A 21,078-nucleotide genomic window follows, 5' to 3' on the forward strand; every position below is an offset into this window, starting at 1 on the left:
CAGTGTGTGTGTGTGCGTTTGTGTCTGTGGGTCTGTGTCAGTGTGTGTGTGTGTGTGTGTGTGTCTGTGTCTCTGTGTGTGTGTGTCTGTGTGGGTCTGTGTCAGTGAGCGTGTCTATGTGTGTGTGTGTGTATCTGTCAGTGTGTGTGTCTGTCTGTGTCTGTGTCAGTGTGTGTGTGTGTGTGTGTGTGTGTCAGTGTGTGTGTGTGTGTGTGTTTGTGTGTGTCTGTGTCTGTGTCAGTGTGTGTGTGTGTGTGTGTGTCTGTGTCTGTGTCTGTGTCAGTGTGTGTATCTGTGTCAGTGTGTGTGTCTGTCTGTGTCTGTGTCTGTGTCAGTGTGTGTGTCTGTCTGTGTCTGTGTCAGTGTGTGTGTGTGTGTGTGTGTGTGTGTGTCTGTACTCCAGTTTCTGTGATGAGAAGTCGCTCATACAGAGAGGTGTGGTTTCTCATTTTGGCCACAAGGTGGAGTATCCGCTAAAGTGAGCACTGCTCGGTAGTAAACAAGCACATGTGCACGAGAACAGTTTCCTCCCGGGTTCCATAGAGATAGCAATTTAAGGCGTATACGCGTCTCTAACAAATCAGATTATTGACATTGACATTGTGTGTGTGTGTGTGTGTGTGTGTGTGTGTGTGTGTGTGTGTGTGTGTGTGTGTGTGTGTGTGTGTGTGTGTGTGTGTGTGTGTGTCAGCTGGTGAAAAGGTCAAAGTGAAGCAGAGTGTGACAGATTTACGCTGAGAGGACTCTGACCTCTGAAGAACAGGACGTGACCCCGCCGTGACCCTTGACCCCTGAGCCTCAGCCTCACGAGGATGTAGCAGAGGTAAACATCATCTCGTCCTTCCCGTCCTGTTCTAACACCAGGAACAGTGTGATAAAAGTCAACACACACACACACACACAGACACACATGACACAGAAGACGTTTAGAAAAATGACACAAATGTGCGACAAAAAGAAGTTGTGAAGAGATGAAGCAACACAAAAAAGAAAAGAGGTAAAAAGATGAGAAACACAAACCATCTCTGTCATGACGGATGAGTGAAGAAGCTCCAGGTCCAGATGGTTCCTCATGGTTCCTCAAGGTTCCTCAAGGTTCCTCAAGGTTCCTCATTCATGGTTCGTGACCTAAAAGATCAGGAGAACAAGGGTCAGTGATGAAGATGCATAAGAACCAAAAACAGACATGATCAACAAAATGTGCAAGAGACACAAAACAACTGCAAAGAGACACAAAACGACTGCGGTGAAACGCAAAACAACTGCAAAGAGACACAAAACAACTGCAAAGAGACACACAACAACTGTGGAGAGACACAAAACAACCGCAAAGAGACACAAAACAACTGCAAAGAGACACAAAACAACTGCAAAGAGACACACAACAACTGTGGAGAGACACAATACAACTGCAAAGAGACACAAAACAACTGCATAGAGACACAAAACAACTGCAAAGAGACACAAAACAACTGAGAGAAACGCAAAACAACTGAAAAGAGACACAAAACAACTGCAAAGAGACACAAAACAACTGTAGAGAGGCACATAACTGCAAAGACACAAAACAACTGCAAAGAGACACAAAACGACTGCGGTGAAATGCAAAACAACTGCAAAGAGACACAAAACAACTGCAAAGAGACACACAACAACTGTGAAGAGACACAAAACAACCGCAAAGAGACACAAAACAACTGCAAAGAGACACAAAACAACTGCAAAGAGACACGCAAAACAACTGCAAAGAGACACAATACAACTGCAAAGAGACACAAAACAACTGCATAGAGACACAAAACAACTGCAAAGAGACACAAAACAACTGAGAGAAACGCAAAACAACTGAAAAGAGACACAAAACAACTGCAAAGAGACACAAAACAACTGAGAGAAACGCAAAACAACTGAAAAGAGACACAAAACAACTGCAAAGAGACACAAAACAACTGTAGAGAGGCACATAACTGCAAAGACACAAAACAACTGCAAAGAGACACAAAACTCTTTTGAACACGTGTGTATGTGAGCATGTGAACACATGTTCACATGCTCACGTACACACACGTGTTTACAGAGAACAGTTTCTCATAGATCAAATGTCATCGATGGTCAGAACAGATATTTTTTTTCATATTAAAGTTCTTTAGGATGTTAAACGTTAAGCTTCATGTTTAAAAGGTCACGTCAGTAACAGCAGACAGAGGTGGAGTGTGGTGTGTGTTTGTGCTGAGCAGCAGTTACAGGGTGTGGCAGCTCACTCAGGACTGGACTGTGACTGATAAACTTATCACTGAGGCTGCAGACACCAAAGTGATCCACGCTGCTGCATCCACACCTTCATCTGAATGAGGAGAACCAGGAAGATGCAGACTGAAGATCAGACTCTGTCCTCTGACTGAGTCCAGCTGCAGAAGACAAGACGCTGCTTCGTCCTCTCGTCCACACACTGAAGGTGAGTTTGACAAGCAACGACAGCAACGTTGACAGTGACTTTACAGCAACGTTTAGAGCAACTTTACAGTGACTTTACAGCAACGTTTAGAGCAACTTTACAGTGATTTTCCAGCAACGTTTAGAGTGACTTTACAGCGACTTTACAGTGACTTTACAACGACGTTTAGAGCGACTTTACAGTGACTTTACAGCAATGTTTCGAGCCACGTTTCGAGCCACGTTTCGAGCCACGTTTCGAGCCACGTTTCGAGCAATTTCATGGTGACTTAACAGCGACGTTTACAGTGACTTTACAGCGACTTCACAGCAACGTTTACAGTGTTTTTACAGTGACTTTACAGCTACGTTTACAGTGACTTTACAGCAACGTTAACAGTGACTTTACAGCGACTTCACAGTGACTTTACAGCAACGTTTAGAGTGATTTCATGGTGACTTTACAGCAACGTTTAGAGCGACTTTACAGCGACGTTTAGAGCGACTTTACAGTGACTTTACAGCAACGTTGACAGTGACTTTACAGCAACTTTAAAGCGACTTTACAGTGACTTTACAGCAATGTCTCGAGCGATGTTTCAAGCAATTTCATGGTGACTTTACAGCGACTTCACAGCAACGTTTACAGCGACTTTAAAGCAACGTTTACAGTGTTTTTACAGTGACTTTAAAGAGACGTTTACAGTGACTTTACAGCAACTTTACAGTGACTTTACAGCAATGTTTCGATCGACGTTTCGGGCGATTACAGGTTGACTTTACACTGACTTTAAAGCGACGTTTACAGCAACGTTGAAGGTGAGTTTGACAAAAACCTGGACTCAAAGTGAACTTCAGTGAAGTGAGTCGAGGAGGAGGAGGAAGTCCTGACTCTGAGTCTCTGTTTTCATCTTCTCTCACAGACAAAATGGCCTCCAGATTAGAGGAAGATCTCTGCTGTCCCATCTGTCATGAGGTCTTCAGAGATCCTGTGGTTCTGTCCTGTAGCCACAGCTTCTGTAAAGACTGTGTGAAGAGATGGTGGAGAAACAAACCAAGACGAGAATGTCCTGTTTGTAAGAGAAGGTCTTCAAGGGATGAACCACCGTGTAACCTGGTTTTAAAGAACACGTGTGAGACCTTCTCACAGGAGAGAGCTCAGAGGTCTTCAGAGGTTCTCTGCAGTCAACACTCTAAGAAACTCAGACTCTTCTGTCTGGACCATCAGCAGCCAGTGTGTGTCGTCTGCAGAGATTCAGAAAAACACAGCGGCCACAAGTTCAGACCCATCGATGAAGCTGCACAACAACAGAAGAAGAAACTTCAGGAAACTCTGAAGACCTTCAAGAAGAACTTAGAGAGTCTGGAAGAAGTTCAGGTGAAGTTTGAGGAAACAGCAGAACACATTAAAGTCCAGGCTCGACGCACAGAGACACAGATGAAGGAGCAGTTTCTTCAGCTTCATCAGTTTCTAGAAGAGGAAGAGGAGACCAGGATGACTGCACTGAGGGAGGAAGAGGAGCAGAAGAGTCTCATGATGAAGAAGAAGATGGAGGCTCTGAGCAGAGACATAGAAGCTCTATCAGATACAGTCAGAGCCACAGAGGACGAGCTGAGAGCTGAAGACGTCTCCTTCCTGCTCAACTACAGAGTGAAGCAGCGCCCCCCGCTGGAGCCTCCACAGCTGCACTCAGGAGCTCTGATAGACGAGGCCAAACACCTGGGCAACCTGACCTTCAACATCTGGAACAAGATGAAGGACGTGGTCTCCTACAGTCCTGTGGTTCTGGACCCAAACACTGCTCATCCAAACCTCATCCTGTCTGAAGATCTGACCAGTGTGAGATATGGAGACAGACAGAAGGTTCCTGATAATCCAGAGAGGTGTGATCGTTACATCAGTGTCCTGAGCTCTGAGGGTTTTAACTCAGGAACTCACAGCTGGGACGTCCATGTTGGAGACAACACATTTTGGTCAGTGGGAGTTTTAGAGTCTGTCAAGAGGAAAGGAAAAGACATAGAGTCTGGATTATGGAGGATAACGTTCGCTAAAGATAAATACTATGAACGGTCACCAGGTAAACACTCTGTTCTCCAGCTGAAGAAGAAGATCCAGAAGATCAGAGTGAGTCTGGACTGGGACAGAGGACAAGTGTCCTACTATGATACTGATACTAACACACTCATACACACACACACACACACTTTCACACACACCATGTTTCCATACATTGACACTGGTGATAAAGATGCTGATCACCCAGTGAAGATGTTACCAGTGAAACTTTGAGTGACAGATGAACAGAGTGTGTTAAAGGGACAGTGCAGAGAAGTTCACCTCCTGAGTGTGAAGCAACACACATGTAAGTAACACAGAGCTGCAACTAACGATATAATCGTGATCGTAATCGGTGAATCTGTCGATTATTTTCTCGATGAATCGTTTGGTTCATAAAATGTCAGAAAAGGTTAAAAACATGGAAATGACGACGTTCAATGAAACAAATGATAAAATATGCATTGAAAATGTAAGAAGTTTAACTTTGAGTTGTTTTGGTTTTTAAAATCAACATTTGTAGGTTGTTTTGATGAGATAAGTGGTTTTGATGAGATGTTAACTTGTTTTGATGAGATATTAACTTGTTTTGATGAGATATTAAGTGGTTTTGATGAGATATTAACTTGTTTTGATGAGATATTAAGTGGTTTTGATGAGATATTAACTTGTTTTGATGAGCTTTTAAGTGGTTTTGATGAGATATTAAGTGGTTTTGATGAGATATTAACTTGTTTTGATTAGATATTAAGTGGTTCTGATGAGATATTAACTTGTTTTGATGAGATATTAACTTGTTTTGATCAGATACTATTAAGTGGTTTTGATGAGATATTTACTTGTTTTGATGAGATATTAACTTGTTTTGATGAGATATTAACTTGTTTTGATGAGATATTAAAAAGTGGTTTATACATATGTGAAATGATGTTTGTGTCTTTTTGACTGTTGAAGTGTGAACATGTAATACAGGGACTGTGATCACTTTGTGTCTCACTGACTGTTTCATTTGTGTGTATGTTTGACTGACACACACACACACACACACACACACAATTAATATGAACCATTTATGTGTGTATTTTTATCTGTGTGCACAGTAAATGTGAGTAAATCAAATGTTTAATGCTTCAACGTCTTTATCTCACTGTGAGACAGACTTTTGTAAACCACTCACTCTCCCACACCAAAGCCCATAGAGTAAACCAGTGATTTTAACATCACAGAGACACGGGAGTTCACGGGAGTTGTTGATCCACTGCTGCCTCCATCACTAACTTATAATGTCTTATTGTGTCTATTCGGCATTTAAAAACCCTACATTTGGATTCACTTCAGTGACACAAAGTGACCACACGAGGCAGCAGTAGACCAGCAGCTCCTGTGTCCCTGTGAGCTAAAATCACTGGTTTTCTCTATGGGCTTTGGTGTGGGAGAGTGAGTGGTTTACAAACGTCTGTCTCACAGTGAAATAAAGATGTGATCGTGTTCTTAAAGACAGCTATTACACAGTAAACCGAGTATATCCAGTCAATATAGAATAAAAGACGACGTTATGATAAATTCTGCGGTTGCAGATCGTTGCTTATCCATTTCTCCTAATACATAAATGCATGAATAAATAAATAAATAAATAAAAAACCAACACAAGTGGATGGAAAATGGACGTTTTCAGCCTGAAATTGCAAGAGTAATGAGAAATTTAACAATGTGGAAACACGTCGCCGTTTCGAGGTCAAACTGCTCGGCGCCGTTTCTCTGTGATCTGAGTTTAAAAGCGGCTTCAGATCACGGAGGAGCAGCGAGAGACGCGTTCAAACTGAAAACGTGCCATAAAGGAAGCGATCGGCCAGTGAATGGAAGAGGTCAAAGAAGGTCGACACCATCCATGCACGGGAAATGAGAGTGAAACGCAGCTGCGGCGGCGGCGAGGACGTGCAGGAAGTGTGTGGGGGTGAATGTGTCCAGACGGTCGCTGGCTGTGGAGGCAGCGACCCAAGAAACTCACTGAGCTCCTGTTTACGACCTCTGACCCCAGACACACACACACACGCGCACACACACACACGCACACACACACAGGTTTCAGCCCTGCAGCGTCTTCCCATCAGCCCTCACAGACACACACCTGCTCACCTGTTTTCATGTCTTCACATGTGTGTGTCTGTGTCAGTGTGTGTGCGTGTGTCTGTCTGTGCGTGTGTCTGTCTGTGTGTGTGTCTGTGTGTGTGTGTGTGTGTGTGTGTGTGTGTCCTCCAGTTTCTGTGATGAGAAGTCGCTCATACAGAGAGGTGTGGTTTCTCCTTTTGGCCACAAGGTGGAGTATCCGCTAAAGTGAGCACTGCTCGGTAGTAAACAAGCACATGTGCACGAGAACAGTTTCCTCCCGGAGAGGCACACAACAACTGCAGAGAGACACAAAACAACTGTAAAGAGACACAAAACAACTGCGAGAAACGCAAAACAACTGCAAAGAGACACAAAACAACTGCAAAGAGACACGCAAAACAACTGCAAAGAGACAATACAACTGTAAAGAGACACAAAACAACTGCAAAGAGACACAAAACAACTGCATAGAGACACAAAACAACTGCAAAGAGACACAAAACAACTGCAAAGAGACACAAAACAACTGCAGAGAGGCACATAACTGCAGAGAGACAAAACAACTGCAAAGAGACACAAATCAACTAAAGAGAGACACAAAACAACGACAAAGAGACACAAAACAACTGCAAAGAGACACAAAACTCTCTTTTGAACACGTGTGTGTACGTACACACACGTGTTCACACAGAACAGTTTCTCATAGATCAAATGTCATCGATGGTCAGAACAGATATTTTTTTTCATATTAAAGTTCTTTAGGATGTTAAACTTTAAACTTCCTGTTTAAAAGGTCACGTCAGTAACAGCAGACAGAGGTTGAGTGTGGTGTGTGTTTGTGCTGAGCAGCAGTTACAGGGTGTGGCAGCTCACTCAGGACTGGACTGTGACTGATAAACTTATCACTGAGGCTGCAGACACCAAAGTGATCCACGCTGCTGCATCCACACCTTCATCTGAATGAGGAGAACCAGGAAGATGCAGACTGAAGATCAGACTCTGTCCTCTGACTGAGTCCAGCTGCAGAAGACAAGACGCTGCTTCGTCCTCTCGTCCACACACTGAAGGTGAGTTTGACAAGCAACGACAGCAACGTTGACAGTGACTTTACAGCAACGTTTAGAGCAACTTTACAGTGACTTTACAGCAACGTTTAGAGCAACTTTACAGTGATTTTCCAGCAACGTTTAGAGTGACTTTACAGCGACTTTACAGTGACTTTACAACGACGTTTAGAGCGACTTTACAGTGACTTTACAGCAATGTTTCGAGCCACGTTTCGAGCCACGTTTCGAGCCACGTTTCGAGCAATTTCATGGTGACTTAACAGCGACGTTTACAGTGACTTTACAGCGACTTCACAGCAACGTTTACAGTGTTTTTACAGTGACTTTACAGCTACGTTTACAGTGACTTTACAGCAACGTTAACAGTGACTTTACAGCGACTTCACAGTGACTTTACAGCAACGTTTAGAGTGATTTCATGGTGACTTTACAGCAACGTTTAGAGCGACTTTACAGCGACGTTTAGAGCGACTTTAGAGTGACTTTACAGCAACGTTGACAGTGACTTTACAGCAACTTTAAAGCGACTTTACAGTGACTTTACAGCAATGTCTCGAGCGACGTTTCGAGCAATTTCATGGTGACTTTACAGCGACTTCACAGCAACGTTTACAGCGACTTTAAAGCAACGTTTACAGTGTTTTTACAGTGACTTTAAAGAGACGTTTACAGTGACTTTACAGCAACTTTACAGTGACTTTACAGCAATGTTTCGATCGACGTTTCGGGCGATTACAGGTTGACTTTACACTGACTTTAAAGCGACGTTTACAGCAACGTTGAAGGTGAGTTTGACAAAAACCTGGACTCAAAGTGAACTTCAGTGAAGTCAGTAGAGGAGGAGGAGGAAGTCCTGACTCTGAGTCTCTGTTTTCAGCTTCTCTCACAGACAAAATGGCCTCCAGATTAGAGGAGGATCTCTGCTGTCCCATCTGTCATGAGGTCTTCAGAGATCCTGTGGTTCTGTCCTGTAGCCACAGCTTCTGTAAAGACTGTGTGAAGAGATGGTGGAGAAACAAACCAAGACGAGAATGTCCTGTTTGTAAGAGAAGGTCTTCAAGGGATGAACCACCGTGTAACCTGGTTTTAAAGAACACGTGTGAGACCTTCTCACAGGAGAGAGGTCAGAGGTCTTCAGAGGTTCTCTGCAGTCAACACTCTAAGAAACTCAGACTCTTCTGTCTGGACCATCAGCAGCCAGTGTGTGTCGTCTGCAGAGATTCAGAAAAACACAGCGGCCACAAGTTCAGACCCATCGATGAAGCTGCACAACAACAGAAGAAGGACCTTCAGGAAACTCTGGAGACCTTCAAGAAGAACTTAGAGAGTCTGGAAGAAGTTCAGGTGAAGTTTGAGGAAACAGCAGAACACATTAAAGTCCAGGCTCGACGCACAGAGACACAGATGAAGGAGCAGTTTCTTCAGCTTCATCAGTTTCTAGAAGAGGAAGAGGAGACCAGGATGACTGCACTGAGGGAGGAAGAGGAGCAGAAGAGTCTCATGATGAAGAAGAAGATGGAGGCTCTGAGCAGAGACATAGAAGCTCTATCAGATACAGTCAGAGCCACAGAGGACGAGCTGAGAGCTGAAGACGTCTCCTTCCTGCTCAACTACAGAGTGAAGCAGCGCCCCCCGCTGGAGCCTCCACAGCTGCACTCAGGAGCTCTGATAGACGAGGCCAAACACCTGGGCAACCTGACCTTCAACATCTGGAACAAGATGAAGGACGTGGTCTCCTACAGTCCTGTGGTTCTGGACCCAAACACTGCTGGTCCAAGCCTCATCCTGTCTGAAGATCTGACCAGTGTGAGATATGGAGACAGACAGAAGGTTCCTGATAATCCAGAGAGGTTTGATGTTTACACCAGTGTCCTGAGCTCTGAGGGTTTTAACTCAGGAACTCACAGCTGGGACGTCCATGTTGGAGACAACACATGGTGGACAGTGGGAGTTTTAGAGTCTGTCAAGAGGAAAGGAAAAGACATAATGTCTGGATTATGGGAGATAATGTTCTATAAAGATAAATACTATGAACGGTCACCAGGTAAAAAGTCTGTTCTCCAGCTGAAGAAGAAGATCCAGAAGATCAGAGTGAGTCTGAACTGGGACAGAGGACAAGTGTCCTACTCTGATCCTGATACTAACACACTCATACACACACACACACACACTTTCACACACACCATGTTTCCATACTTTAACACTGGTGATACAGATGCTGATCACTCAGTGAAGATGTTACAAGTGAAACTTTGAGTGACAGAGGAATTATTTCAGTCGATTATTATTATTTTCTCGATGAATCGTTTGGTTCATAAAATGTCAGAAAAGGTAAAAAAAAAAACGTTGATCAGTGTTTGTCAAACCTGGAAATGACGATGTTCTCCAACGTCTTGTTTTGTTCACAAACCAAAAATTATTAAGTTTTAATGATTTCTTTATGTGGAGCAAAGAAACCAAGAAAATATTAACGTTTAAGAAGCAAAAACGATCAGAAATCTTGTTTTAACGATGAAAAAAAGCTTCAAACCGATTATCGAATGATCAAAATAGTTGACGATTAGTGAACTATTAGTGAACAGTGAGATAAAGACGTGAACATGTTCTTAAATATATTGTAGACTTAAACTGACGTAGATTAACTTCTTCTTAAGTGGCAAAAATGTGTAAAATATGTCTTTTTTATCCCGTTTATATACAAAGTTACAGCATTTACATTAACATTAACGCCAATATTAGTCATGTGCAACTCTGTCAGGTTTATATATAAATGTACTGTATATACAGTGGACCAATGATCACTAGTAGCCCATTAGTAAATATTGTGTTAATTCAACATTATGCATGAACGTTGACTTTACTCCTTTTTGTCTGTGACATGAACGTGAAACTTAACTCTGATGTAATCAGAATGTACAGTATATAATGCATTATTATAATTATTATTATTACCGTATACGAACCCAACTTAATATTCGGTCTCTTATGCATAGCAGGGTTCTCGTGATATGTTCCATGCGGGTCTTCTCCAGGGGGTGAGGTTTTTTTTTATGTTCTGTTGTCTTGGTTTACGTGTTCTGTAATTATTAATAAAATCAATAAAAATACATGGTCCACTTTTGTCTTTACCTGGACTTTGAAGCCATAAGATTTACATGATGAGCATGTACTTGTACTTTGTCCACTCCTGACACACACACACACACACACACACACACACACACGCACACACACACGCACACACGCACACACGCACACGCACACACACACGCACACACGCACACACACACACTGACACGCACACACCCACACACACACACGCTGATGAATCAAAACGTTTGATGGAACTCAACCTGTGTCCCAGGCTCCGCCCCCTTCACCTGGCTCACCTGAGGCGAACCAGGAAACAGTCAGTCTGTGTTGGTGAGTGAAGACTGAAGATCAGACTCTGTCCTCTGACTGAGTCCAGCTGCAGAAGACAAGACGCTGCTTCGTCCTCTCGTCCACACACTGAAGGTGAGTTTGACAAGCAACGACAGCAACGTTGACAGTGACTTTACAGCAACGTTTAGAGCAACTTTACAGCGACTATACAGTGACTTTACAGCAACTTTACAGTAACTTTACAGTGACTTTACAGCAACGTTTAGGGCGACTTTACAGTGACTTTACAGCAACGCTTAGAGCGACGTTTAGAACGTCTTTACACTCATTTTACAACAATGTTTACAGTGACGTTTAGTGACTTTACAGCGATGTTTAGAGTGACTTTACGGCAACTTTGACAGTGACTTTACAGCATCGTTTAGAGTGATTTCATGGCGACGTTTAGATCGTCTTTACAGTGACTTTACAGCAATGTTGACAGTGCCTTTAAAGTGTCGTTTACAGTGACTTTACAGCGACGTTTACAGTGACTTTACAGCGACGTTTAGAGTGATTTCATGGTGACGTTTAGAGCGACTTTACAGCAACGTTTACAGTGACTTTACAACGACTTCACAGTGACTTTACAGCGACTTCACAGCGAATTAACAGAACCCTGGTGATTGTTTTAGATTTTTTAAAACAGTGACTAATCTAGAAACATTCTGTGATAAATGTAAACACTACGAGAACGCACAATTCTGTCGCACGAGGGAAATTCATCTAACTTTATTTACTGTGGACGGAGACACACACACACACAAAGTCACAGACACAAACACACACAAACAGAGTCACAGACGAGCTGTGGATAACCTGTGGAATGGATTTCCTGAAGGGAGGCGTGCATCGTTACTCCACGTCTCATTGAGACACGCCTCCGTTCAGGAAATCCACTCCACTTTTTGCAGCCAGCCAGCAGAGCAGTCAGGGAATCACTTGTGGAGACATTTCAGCAGACAACATTAAAGCACAGACGGTTCGTAAATCTCTACAGTTAGATGGGAAATTTCTGATACATGAATTACGTCAGTATCAGATATTTTACGATACAGATACTGGATTGGATCGGCCACAGTCCCTGTGAGTTAAAATCACTGATTTACTCTATGGGCTTTGGTGTGGGAGAGTGAGTGGTTTACAAACTTCAGTTACCTGAGATAAAGACGTGAACATGTTCTTAAAGGTATCGTAGACTTAAACTGACGTAGATTTAAGGAGATTAACTTCTTTTTAAGTGGTAAAAATGTGTGAAATATGTCATTTTATTTTTTCGGATCGGCCAAAAAATACTTTTCAGTTTCCCACAGTCGAGTGGGCTCACGTGTCTGTCCCTGTTTGTTCACCTTTGTCTTTACCTGGACTTTGAAGCCATAAGATTTACATCATGAGCATGTACATGGACTTTGTCCACTCCTGACACACACACACACACACACACACACACACACACACACAGACACACACACACACACACACACACACACACACACACACACACACACACACACACACACACACACACACACACACACACACACACACACACACACACTTTACAGCAACGTTGACAGTGACTTTACAGCGACGTTTAGAGCGACTTTACAGCAACTTTAAAGCAACTTTACAGTGACTTTACAGCAATGTCTTGAGCAACGTTTCGAGCAATTTCATGGTGACTTTACAGCGACGTTTACAGCGACTTCACAGCAACGTTTACAGCGACTTTATGGTGACTTTAAAGCAACGTTTACAGTGTTTTTACAGTGACTTTAAAGAGACGTTTACAGTGACTTTACAGCAATGTTTCGGGCGATTACAGGTTGACTTTACACTGACTTTAAAGCGACGTTTACAGCAACGTTGAAGGTGAGTTTGACAAAAACCTGGACTCAAAGTGAACTTCAGTGAAGTCAGTAGAGGAGGAGGAGGAAGTCCTGACTCTGAGTCTCTGTTTTCATCTTCTCTCACAGACAAAATGGCGTCCAGATTAGAGGAGGATCTCTGCTGTCCCATCTGTCATGAGGTCTTCAGAGATCCTGTCCTTCTGTCCTGTAGCCACAGCTTCTGTAAAGACTGTGTGAAGACATGGTGGACAGACAAACCAACACGAGAATGTCCTGTTTGTAAGAGAAGGTCTTCAATGGACAACCCACCATGTAACCTGGCTTTAAAGAACACGTGTGAGACCTTCTTACAGGAGAGAGCTCAGAGGTCTTCAGAGACCTTCTCACAGGAGAGAGCTCAGAGGTCTTCAGAGGTTCTCTGCAGTCAACACTCTAAGAAACTCAGACTCTTCTGTCTGGACCATCAGCAGCCAGTGTGTCTCGTCTGCAGAGATTCAGAAAAACACAGCGGCCACAAGTTCAGACCCATCGATGAAGCTGCACAACAACAGAAGAAGGACCTTCAGGAAACTCTGGAGACCTTCAAGAAGAACTTAGAGAGTCTGGAAGAAGTTCAGGTGAAGTTTGAGGAAACAGCAGAACACATTAAAGTCCAGGCTCGACGCACAGAGACACGGATGAAGGAGCAGTTTCTTCAGCTTCATCAGTTTCTAGAAGAGGAAGAGGAGACCAGGATGACTGCACTGAGGGAGGAAGAGGAGCAGAAGAGTCACATGATGAAGAAGAAGATGGAGGCTCTGAGCAGAGACATAGAAGCTCTATCAGATACAGTCAGAGCCACAGAGGACGAGCTGAGAGCTGAAGACGTCTCCTTCCTGCTCAACTACAGAGTGAAGCAGCGCCCCCCGCTGGAGCCTCCACAGCTGCACTCAGGAGCTCTGATAGACGAGGCCAAACACCTGGGCAACCTGACCTTCAACATCTGGAACAAGATGAAGGACATGGTCTCCTACAGTCCTGTGGTTCTGGACCCAAACACTGCTGCTCCAAACCTCATCCTGTCTGAAGATCTGACCAGTGTGAGACAAGGAGTCAAACAGAAGGTTCCTGATAATCCAGAGAGGTTTGATGTTTACGCCTGTGTCCTGAGCTCTGAGGGTTTTAACTCAGGAACTCACAGCTGGGACGTCCATGTTGGAGACAACACATGGTGGAATGTGGGAGTTTTAGAGTCTGTCCAGAGGAAAGGAAAAGACATAATGTCTGGATTATGGAAGATAAGGTTCCATAAAGATAAATACTATGAAGCGTCACCAGGTAAAAAGTCTGTTCTCCAGCTGAAGAAGAAGATCCAGAAGATCAGAGTGAGTCTGAACTGGGACAGAGGACAAGTGTCCTACTATGATTCTGATACTAACACACTCATACACACACACACACACACTTTCACACACACCATGTTTCCATACTTTTACACTGGTGATACAGATGCTGATCACCCAGTGAAGATGTTACCAGTGAAGCTTTGAGTGACAGAGGAATTATTTCAGTCGATTATTATTATTTTCTCGATGAATCGTTTGGTTCATAAAATGTCAGTAAAGGTAAAAAAAAAACGTTGATCAGTGTTTGTCAAACCTGGAAATGACGATGTTCTCCAACGTCTTGTTTTGTTCACAAACCAAAAATTATTAAGTTTTAATGATTTCTTTATGTGGAGCAAAGAAACCAAGAAAATATTAACGTTTAAGAAGCAAAAACGATCAGAAATCTTGTTTTAACAATGAAAAAAAGCTTCAAACCGATTATCGATTGATCAAAATAGTTGACGATTAGTGAACTATTAGTGAACAGTGAGATAAAGACGTGAACATGTTCTTAAATATATTGTAGACTTAAACTGACGTAGATTAACTTCTTCTTAAGTGGCAAAAATGTGTAAAATATATTTTTTTTCCCGTTTATATACAAAGTTACAGCATTTAATTAACGCCAACATTAGTCATGTGCAACTCTGTCAGGTTTATATATAAATGTACTGTATATACAGTGGACCAATGATCACTAGTAGCCCATTAGTAAATATTGTGTTAATTCAACATTATGCATGAACGTTGACTTTACTCCTTTTTGTCTGTGACATGAACGTGAAACTTAACTCTGATGTAATCAGAATGTACAGTATATAATGCATTATTATAATTATTATTATTACCGTATACGAACCCAACTTAATATTCGGTCTCTTATGCATAGCAGGGTTCTCGTGATATGTTCCATGCGGGTCTTCTTCAGGGGGTGAGGTTTTTTTTTATGTTCTGTTGTCTTGGTTTACGTGTTCTGTAATTATTAATAAAATCAATAAAAATACATGGTCACCTTTGTCTTTACCTGGACTTTGAAGCCATAAGATTTACATGATGAGCATGTACTTGTACTTTGTCCACTCCTGACACACACACTGACACGCACACACCCACACACACACACGCTGATGAATCAAAACGTTTGATGGAACTCAACCTGTGTCCCAGGCTCCGCCCCCTTCACCTGGCTCACCTGAGGCGAACCAGGAAACAGTCAGTCTGTGTTGGTGAGTGAAGACTGAAGATCAGACTCTGTCCTCTGACTGAGTCCAGCTGCAGAAGACAAGACGCTGCTTCGTCCTCTCGTCCACACACTGAAGGTGAGTTTGACAAGCAACGACAGCAACGTTGACAGTGACTTTACAGCAACGTTTAGAGCAACTTTACAGCGACTATACAGTGACTTTACAGCAACTTTACAGTAACTTTACAGTGACTTTACAGCAACGTTTAGGGCGACTTTACAGTGACTTTACAGCAACGCTTAGAGCGACGTTTAGAACGTCTTTACACTCATTTTACAACAATGTTTACAGTGACGTTTAGTGACTTTACAGCGATGTTTAGAGTGACTTTACGGCAACTTTGACAGTGACTTTACAGCATCGTTTAGAGTGATTTCATGGCGACGTTTAGATCGTCTTTACAGTGACTTTACAGCAATGTTGACAGTGCCTTTAAAGTGTCGTTTACAGTGACTTTACAGCGACGTTTACAGTGACTTTACAGCGACGTTTAGAGTGATTTCATGGTGACGTTTAGAGCGACTTTACAGCAACGTTTACAGTGACTTTACAACGACTTCACAGTGACTTTACAGCGACTTCACAGCGAATTAACAGAACCCTGGTGATTGTTTTAGATTTTTTAAAACAGTGACTAATCTAGAAACATTCTGTGATAAATGTAAACACTACGAGAACGCACAATTCTGTCGCACGAGGGAAATTCATCTAACTTTATTTACTGTGGACGGAGACACACACACACACAAAGTCACAGACACAAACACACACAAACAGAGTCACAGACGAGCTGTGGATAACCTGTGGAATGGATTTCCTGAAGGGAGGCGTGCATCGTTACTCCACGTCTCATTGAGACACGCCTCCGTTCAGGAAATCCACTCCACTTTTTGCAGCCAGCCAGCAGAGCAGTCAGGGAATCACTTGTGGAGACATTTCAGCAGACAACATTAAAGCACAGACGGATCGTAAATCTCTACAGTTAGATGGGAAATTTCTGATACATGAATTACGTCAGTATCAGATATTTTACGATACAGATACTGGATCGGATCGGCCACAGTCCCTGTGAGTTAAAATCACTGATTTACTCTATGGGCTTTGGTGTGGGAGAGTGAGTGGTTTACAAACTTCAGTTACCTGAGATAAAGACGTGAACATGTTCTTAAAGGTATCGTAGACTTAAACTGACGTAGATTTAAGGAGATTAACTTCTTTTTAAGTGGTAAAAATGTGTGAAATATGTCATTTTATTTTTTCGGATCGGCCAAAAAATACTTTTCAGTTTCCCACAGTCGAGTGGGCTCACGTGTCTGTCCCTGTTTGTTCACCTTTGTCTTTACCTGGACTTTGAAGCCATAAGATTTACATCATGAGCATGTACATGGACTTTGTCCACTCCTGACACACACACACACACACACACACACACACACACACACACACACACACACACACACACACACACACACACACACACACACACACACACACACACACACACACACACACACACACACACACACACACACACACACACTTTACAGTGACTTTACAGCAACGTTGACAGTGACTTTACAGCGACGTTTAGAGCGACTTTACAGCAACTTTACAGTGACTTTACAGCAATGTCTTGAGCAACGTTTCGAGCAATTTCATGGTGACTTTACAGCGACGTTTACAGCGACGTTTACAGCGACTTCACAGCAACGTTTACAGCGACTTTATGGTGACTTTAAAGCAACGTTTACAGTGTTTTTACAGTGACTTTAAAGAGACGTTTACAGTGACTTTACAGCAATGTTTCGGGCGATTACAGGTTGACTTTACACTGACTTTAAAGCGACGTTTACAGCAACGTTGAAGGTGAGTTTGACAAAAACCTGGACTCAAAGTGAACTTCAGTGAAGTCAGTAGAGGAGGAGGAGGAAGTCCTGACTCTGAGTCTCTGTTTTCATCTTCTCTCACAGACAAAATGGCCTCCAGATTAGAGGAGGATCTCTGCTGTCCCATCTGTCATGAGGTATTCAGAGATCCTGTCCTTCTGTCCTGTAGCCACAGCTTCTGTAAAGACTGTGTGAAGACATGGTGGACAGACAAACCAACACGAGAATGTCCTGTTTGTAAGAGAAGGTCTTCAATGGACAACCCACCATGTAACCTGGCTTTAAAGAACACGTGTGAGACCTTCTCACAGGAGAGAGGTCAGAGGTCTTCAGAGGTTCTCTGCAGTCAACACTCTGAGAAACTCAGACTCTTCTGTCTGGACCATCAGCAGCCAGTGTGTCTCGTCTGCAGAGATTCAGAAAAACACAGCGGCCACAAGTTCAGACCCATCGATGAAGCTGCACAACAACAGAAGAAGAAACTTCAGGAAACTCTGGAGACCTTCAAGAAGAACTTAAAGAGTCTGGAAAGAGTTCAGGTGAAGTTTGATCGAACAGCAAAACACATTAAAGTCCAGGCTCGACGCACAGAGACACGGATGAAGGAGCAGTTTCTTCAGCTTCATCAGTTTCTAGAAGAGGAAGAGGAGACCAGGATGACTGCACTGAGGGAGGAAGAGGAGCAGAAGAGTCACATGATGAAGAAGAAGATGGAGGCTCTGAGCAGAGACATAGAAGCTCTATCAGATACAGTCAGAGCCACAGAGGACGAGCTGAGAGCTGAAGACGTCTCCTTCCTGCTCAACTACAGAGTGAAGCAGCGCCCCCCGCTGGAGCCTCCACAGCTGCACTCAGGAGCTCTGATAGACGAGGCCAAACACCTGGGCAACCTGACCTTCAACATCTGGAACAAGATGAAGGACGTGGTCTCCTACAGTCCTGTGGTTCTGGACCCAAACACTGCTGCTCCAAACCTCATCATGTCTGAAGATCTGACCAGTGTGAGATATGGAGACAGACAGAAGGTTCCTGATAATCCAGAGAGGTTAGATTATTACGCCTGTGTCCTGAGCTCTGAGGGTTTTAACTCAGGAACTCACAGCTGGGACGTCCATGTTGGAGACAACACATGGTGGAATGTGGGAGTTTTAGAGTCTGTCAAGAGGAAAGGAAAAGACATGCTGTCTGGATTATGGAAGATAATGTTCCATAAAGATAAATACTATGAACAGTCACCAGGTAAAGACTCTGTTCTCCAGCTGAAGAAGAAGATCCAGAAGATCAGAGTGAGTCTGGACTGGGACAGAGGACAAGTGTCCTACTATGATCCTGATACTAACACACTCATACACACACACACACACACTTTCACACACACCATGTTTCCATACTTTTACACTGGTGATGATGACGATGATGACGACGATGACGATGATGATGACGATGATAATGATGGCGATGATGATCATCATCGTCATCATCCATTGAAGATGTTACCAGTGAAGCTTTGTGTGACAATGGAACAGAGCAGTTAGAGACAAAGAGTGTGTTAAAGGGACAGTGCAGAGAAGTTCACCTCCTGAGTGTGAGGCAACATCATGAGTCGTTAGCAAAGCTGAATTTAGAGAAGAGAGCGATTGTTGGATTTTTAAATCAGGGTTATTGAAACTTAAAGAGATAACAGAGTTGCAGACACTGTTCATTTTGTATGAATAAAGAATAAACAAATGATAAAATATGCATTTGAAATGTGAGAAGTTTAACTTTGAGTTGTTTTGGTTTTGAAAATGAACATTTATGGGTTGTTTTGATCAGATACTAATAATTGGTTTTAATGAGATATTAACTTGTTTTGATGAGATATTAATAAGTGGTTTTGATGAGATATTAAATTGTTTTGATGATATATTAATAAGTGGTTTTGATGAGATATTAACTTGTTTTGATGAGATATTAATAAGTGGTTTTGACGAGATATTAACTTGTTTTGATGAGATATTAATAAGTGGTTTTGATGAGACATTAACTTGTTTTGATGAGATATTAACTTATTTTGATGAGATATTAATAAGTGGTTTCATACATATGTGAAATCATGTTTGTGTCTTTTTGACTGTTGAAGTGTGAACATGTAATACAGAGACTGTGATCACTTTGTGTCTCACTGACTGTTTCATTTGTGTGTATGTTTGACTGACACACACACGCACACGCACACACCCACACACACACACACACACTCCTCAATAATCCAGGCTTTCTTTATCTACAGTCTCAAGTTACCATGTGATCATGTGACACTTTTTCCTGCTTCTGCAAAAACTGAAGCTGAGGGGGGAGGAGCCTTAAATACTGGAGTCAGCTGATTGGACTGAACCATGTGTTGCTATGTTATGGGGGGGGGGGGGAAAACTGGGCTGAGTTACGTTTGCTTGGCGTCCATTTTGTTTTGCCTTCATGAAACAGTCTGAAAAAATACATATATATACACATATACATATACATGTATATACATATACATATTAATATATACATATATATTGAAATGGTAAAAGCTTTTTCAGACTGGAAAAAAACTTTTTTTTTTAAATGGACACACACACACACACACACACTCACACTCACTCACACACACACTCACACACACTCACACACACACTCACACTCACACACACACACACTCACACTCACACTCACACTCACTCACACTCACTCACATACGAAACGAAGGATTATTGAAACTTAGTGAGATAACAGAGCTGCAGACACTGTTCATCAGACCAGTGGTTTTGATCAGATATTAAAGTGGACCTAGACCTGAAGTTCTTATTAAGGCTGTTTTTTAGTGTGTATCTGCGTCATTACCTTGTTTATGAAGCCCTGAAGGTTCTAAACAAACAGTTCAGTCACTGCTGAGAACGCTGTGTTTTATTGTAATCTCGGGCTCAGCGAGATCTCTGAAAAAACCCGGTCCTGAACAGCAGATCCTCCTGCTCCGGGCACTAGTCCGGGCACATCCGGTTGCGTACATTGAACCGCAGAAGAAGAATAACGTCCGTTGTGGAGGTGTTTCACGAGCGACAGTGTCTTCTGACTCTGGGTCTGACTCCGGGTCAAAGGTCGTCAAAGGGACTGAGGCGGGGAGTCGTGAAGAAGCTATTTTTAAACACTGTTAAAACAATGTTTTGATAATGAGGAGCAGTGCATCCACCGTTCCAGAGGGGGGAGCTGTGCTTCTGAGAGCTGGTGTGCTGAATATGTCACTTCCTGGTATTGACCAATCACAACACACTCTGTCTTCTGGGTGAGAGAGTTCAATCTGAAACATCGCGACTCAGGAACAGCGTCAGAAAAGAGGATTTCTATCGGCTCGTTTACAGCAACTAGGAGGTTTTTGAGCATAAAAACAAGTTAATGTATGTAAAGTAGACCTCCATAACTAACATATATGTGCAACAGGACCACTCTATGTGACCTTTAAGTGGTTTAGATCAGATATTAAGTGGTTTTGATCAGATATTAAGTGGTTTTGATCAGATATTAAGTGGTTTTGATCAGATACTAAGTGGTTTTGATCAGATATTAAGTGGTTTTGATCAGATACTAAGTGGTTTTATACATGTGTGAAATGATGTTTGTCTTT

General features: G+C 42.6%; 2 protein-coding genes across 2 annotated transcripts; both read left to right on the forward strand.

Annotated features, from left to right (window-relative positions):
• Positions 1-3,340: 3,340 nt before the first annotated feature.
• Positions 3,341-4,723, forward strand: LOC310938325 (nuclear factor 7, ovary-like; the record flags this gene model as incomplete). The annotated part of the gene is made up of 1 exon (XM_083902818.1): positions 3,341-4,723. Exon 1 carries the CDS (start codon positions 3,362-3,364, stop codon positions 4,721-4,723), a length of 1,362 nt encoding a protein of 453 aa, XP_083758944.1. The 5' UTR covers positions 3,341-3,361.
• Positions 4,724-8,559: 3,836 nt separating this feature from the next.
• Positions 8,560-18,970, forward strand: LOC310938326 (uncharacterized protein; the record flags this gene model as incomplete). The annotated part of the gene is made up of 4 exons (XM_083902819.1): positions 8,560-8,795; positions 13,081-14,455; positions 15,473-15,531; positions 17,455-18,970. 4 exons carry the CDS (start codon positions 8,560-8,562, stop codon positions 18,968-18,970), a joined length of 3,186 nt encoding a protein of 1,061 aa, XP_083758945.1.
• Positions 18,971-21,078: the final 2,108 nt, after the last annotated feature.

Source organism: Microchirus variegatus (assembly GCF_963457635.1).
Source record: "Microchirus variegatus genome assembly, chromosome: 16".
Taxonomy (NCBI): domain Eukaryota; kingdom Metazoa; phylum Chordata; class Actinopteri; order Pleuronectiformes; family Soleidae; genus Microchirus; species Microchirus variegatus.